The sequence below is a fragment of the Gadus chalcogrammus genome, chromosome 13 (assembly GCF_026213295.1).
Source record: "Gadus chalcogrammus isolate NIFS_2021 chromosome 13, NIFS_Gcha_1.0, whole genome shotgun sequence".
Classification (NCBI taxonomy): domain Eukaryota; kingdom Metazoa; phylum Chordata; class Actinopteri; order Gadiformes; family Gadidae; genus Gadus; species Gadus chalcogrammus.
This window is the reverse complement of record NC_079424.1, coordinates 18,472,749-18,476,418: the sequence shown is the minus strand read 5'-3', so window position 1 is coordinate 18,476,418 and position 3,670 is coordinate 18,472,749. Positions and strand designations below refer to the sequence as shown.

At 44.3% G+C, this 3,670-nt stretch overlaps 1 protein-coding gene across 1 annotated transcript in view; it reads right to left on the bottom strand.

Annotated features, from left to right (window-relative positions):
* Positions 1–256: 256 nt before the first annotated feature.
* The window catches only part of mdfi (MyoD family inhibitor), a 25,353-nt gene continuing 21,939 nt past the window's right edge, over positions 257–3,670 (bottom strand). Inside the window, exon 5 of the mRNA XM_056606774.1 lies at positions 257–3,507. Within this exon, the coding sequence (XP_056462749.1) occupies positions 3,254–3,507 (254 nt within the window). The 3' untranslated portion in view covers positions 257–3,253. The remainder of the gene's footprint in view (positions 3,508–3,670) is intronic.

Sequence of the window (3,670 nt, the reverse complement as noted above, 5' to 3'; positions counted from 1 at the left end):
TCTCTCTCTCTCTCTCTCGCTCTCTCTCTCTCTCTCTCTCTCTCTCTCTCTCTCTCTCTCTCTCTCTCTCTCTCTCTCTCTCTCTGTCTCTCTCCCTCTCTCTCTCTCTCTCTCTCTCTCTCTCTCTCTCTCTCTCTCTCTCTCTCTCTCTCTATCTCTCTCTCTGTGTCTCTTTAACTCAGCTCAAACACAACTAGGCTGGTGGGATATCTGAGAGAACTGCAATAGCATGTGATGAGACTTTATGCAGGGATTATTCAAGAAATAAAAACAATGAAACTTGAAACTTAGCGCGGCCAAGTTTTTGAAAGCACAGACAATATATAATGAGAGATTCACATGGTTGCTTTCTATCTCTGTCAATTTAGAAATAATTTGTACAGGTCAGTGGCTAATCTCCCCAAATGCGTTTGACGTGAACACCAGTTTTAACATTATTAAGCTTTCTCTTTGCTAAATTAAAACCATCTCAGATGACATAATCATAAACAAAGACCTTATCAGAACCTGGCAACATAACTGCTCTGTTAGCTGATGTGTATTTTGTCCAGATGTGGAGTCGAGACATTGTATTAAAACCTTATGAATGAAATATTTAGAAATACGATTGCTCATATTTGTTTTGATGCTTAAAACTTCCCACGATTTAAAATGTGCGTGTAATGTCTAACAGATCGCTATACTGCATCAATGGTGCTATGATAAATTACAGACTACTAAAGAGTTAGCCAAGGGGATAACAGCATTTAAAAAACAGGAGGTCTCAACACCAGTGTTTTATGTATACACTAGTCTTCACATTATTTATTCCAAATGAGATAAAACAGTTCAGCTGTAACATCCAGGAGAGCAAAGGGGAATTGCGATACTTGGGGACAGTGTAAACAAGATGACACATCATGGACTAGTAAGACAGAGGATCATCAAGGCTAGTTGGAACGTCTTAATAGAAGAGCAACCGGCACTTCCACATGCTCTCTGAGTTGCATTACAAAATGGGGTGCTAAATTTAGAGGGAAACCATTGATAACTTTGTAATATTCCAATGACCTTTGATGGAATTCACAATAACAAAAATAAAGAAGAAATACTGAATATGGAAAATACTGAAAATAACAATGACTAGATACTAATCTAAATATTATAGATACAAATTGACTGAGATGTTGGCACATTAGGGATGGTGTAATCTTTGACATAGCTGGCATCTGAGCCAATCACATCACACGTAACATTATTGCATATTTATATTCCTGTCCGATAACAGGGTCTTTGTCTCCTTCTCCCTTCATTCATAACTATTGAAGATTGCACAATTTTCCAGGATTTTCCAGGACTGTTTGTCAGTGTTTTTCCTGTGATTCATGACCAAAGGTGTAAGAAATGTGAAAAATGTAAGCTAGAACAATTGCATTGGGTTTTCTACTGGGTTTTACAAAAGATGTCCAGTTATTGTTTTGTGTTGTTTTGTGTATCCAGTATGATGATCGGATGACAATATTTGTGCATGTGTATCAAACCACAATGTATGTGATGTCTAAAGTCATTATGATTCTTAGAGGTGTATTGTGAAACACTATATCGCCTACATATAATTCTGGAACTTGAAACGGAGGTTTGTACAGAAAGAATTCGGTGAACAGTATGGAGAGATTTGTATCAAGTCCGTTTAAAATGCATACCAGATCTGAGTGATATCTCAAGAGGTACTAGGTTGGAGGATGCGTCTAAGCATGCGAGAATTTGAGCCCTGTTATCACAAAAAAAAAAACATTCATTCACAAGCCCATGGATCTTACTTTGCATAATATTGCAAGACTTTCACTAAGGGAATTCAATTAGATCTTGAGAAGGCTGCTTTTGCGGAGAGACCTGCCAAACCTGATAACACAGAAATGTGATTTTCACATTACAGGAGGAATGTAAAAATCTAAACTAAAATCTATAAAACAAGGATTAATAGAGATTTGGTAAAAGGCATAAAATCGACGGGCCTTCGGATAAAGCCGAGGTCTCTTTGTTCACATAGCAATGTCAAATATTCATGGAATGTATTCCTCAAGAGATGTAAGCTTTCCAGTTTCTCTTAACGCTGCATAGAAATATGGATTTTAACAGCACAGGTCCCTCACCAAAATGTAACTAACTCACTAAAACAACAAGGCTGAATCCATACAGGCTGAGATTTTCGGTAAGCAACTGTGTGAGATTTGACAAAAAAAAAGGAATTGTCCAAGACTGAAATCATCCAATTGTTGTAGTCAATGTCCAAAAGGTTTTGTGTCTATATTTATTTTCCCGTTCAGAACCCATCTCCAGGACAAACATGATCCTGTTTCGTTGTCATCCCTCTCCATAAATCCTTGAGGTGTTTCATAAAAAAAGGAATGTTTTGTGTAATATTGCCACTAGCCACCAACAGTGTCCCCTCGGATTGAGTGATGGAAACGAGGGGGGGAGTGGGGGAGGGGGGACAATGGACAGCCGTGGACACAGCATCCCCCACGTGGGCGCGGTGCCCTGCATATTAAAAAAAACACTGAAAGACGTTAACCTTGCCAAGGACAGACTACAGTTCGACGGGGAGATCTGAGCGTCCATTTTTTCCCATTATGCCCCAGCTCTTATCTGCAGAAACACTAAAATCCGGTTAAATGGAGCTATTTTCTCATTTGCCTTTTAGAGGTCGTTTTTCATGCTTGGGGAACTCCAGTCATTCAGTGGGCACAAGGGGCTCCGTTTTAATAAGAGCCCATCCAGTCTGGGTCCAGCGGCCCTGTCCACACACGCAGACACACACGCAGACACACACACACACACACACACACACACACACACACACACCGCCGTGCATGAGCCGGATGACAAACAGAATGATGGATGGACGGACGGATGGACGGACGGACGCGCCTAAGAACCCCAGCTGAATCCCAACGTGCCCCGGGGGAGAAGGAGGGAGACTGCTGCTCCTTCGACACACCGAGCAGTAGAAGAAGAAGAAGAAGAAGAAGAAGAAGACGAAGACGTTCGTCACCGGCGACCGCCTCCATCGGGCAGCTCAGTTCTGCGGCGCCCGTTACCCTGTTTAAAGCAAGCTCTGCGGTCATCACCCAGGCTGTCCAGTCCCTCCAAGTCCCGCCGGCCCGCCCCCGACGACCAGACTCATCAGCAAATCAACAAGGAGACCGCGCCCCTGGCGCCGTTTGCGGTTGTTTCCCCGGCGTGACGCGTCCCGACTGGCCCGAGCCGGTCCTCAGGAGGAGAAGCAGAGGCCGCAGCACTCCATGCAGATCTCCAGGCAGTCGGCGGACTCGCAGCAGGCGTCGATGATGCCGCAGTCCATGTCGCACGGCAGCTCGCAGTCGCCGCACTCCTCGGAGGCGCAGCAGCAGCAGAAGCAGGAGTCGTCGCCGGAGCAGGAGCCGCAGGTGGCGCAGTTGAGCACGATGTTGCACAGGGTGAGGAACTCGCAGAACAGGCAGGCCAGGATACAGTGAACGCAGCAGTCTGGAGGGGGGACACAGGGAGGGGGCCGTGAGGGATGGGTCACTAGCGGTTCAGATACACAAGGGGTTACTGTTTCGTGTTTTGAATTGTGTCACCAAAAACTCGTCCCTAGCAAAGCATTCGTTTGTTGCATCATGGTATTAGGGTTACATTGCAAGTGTAT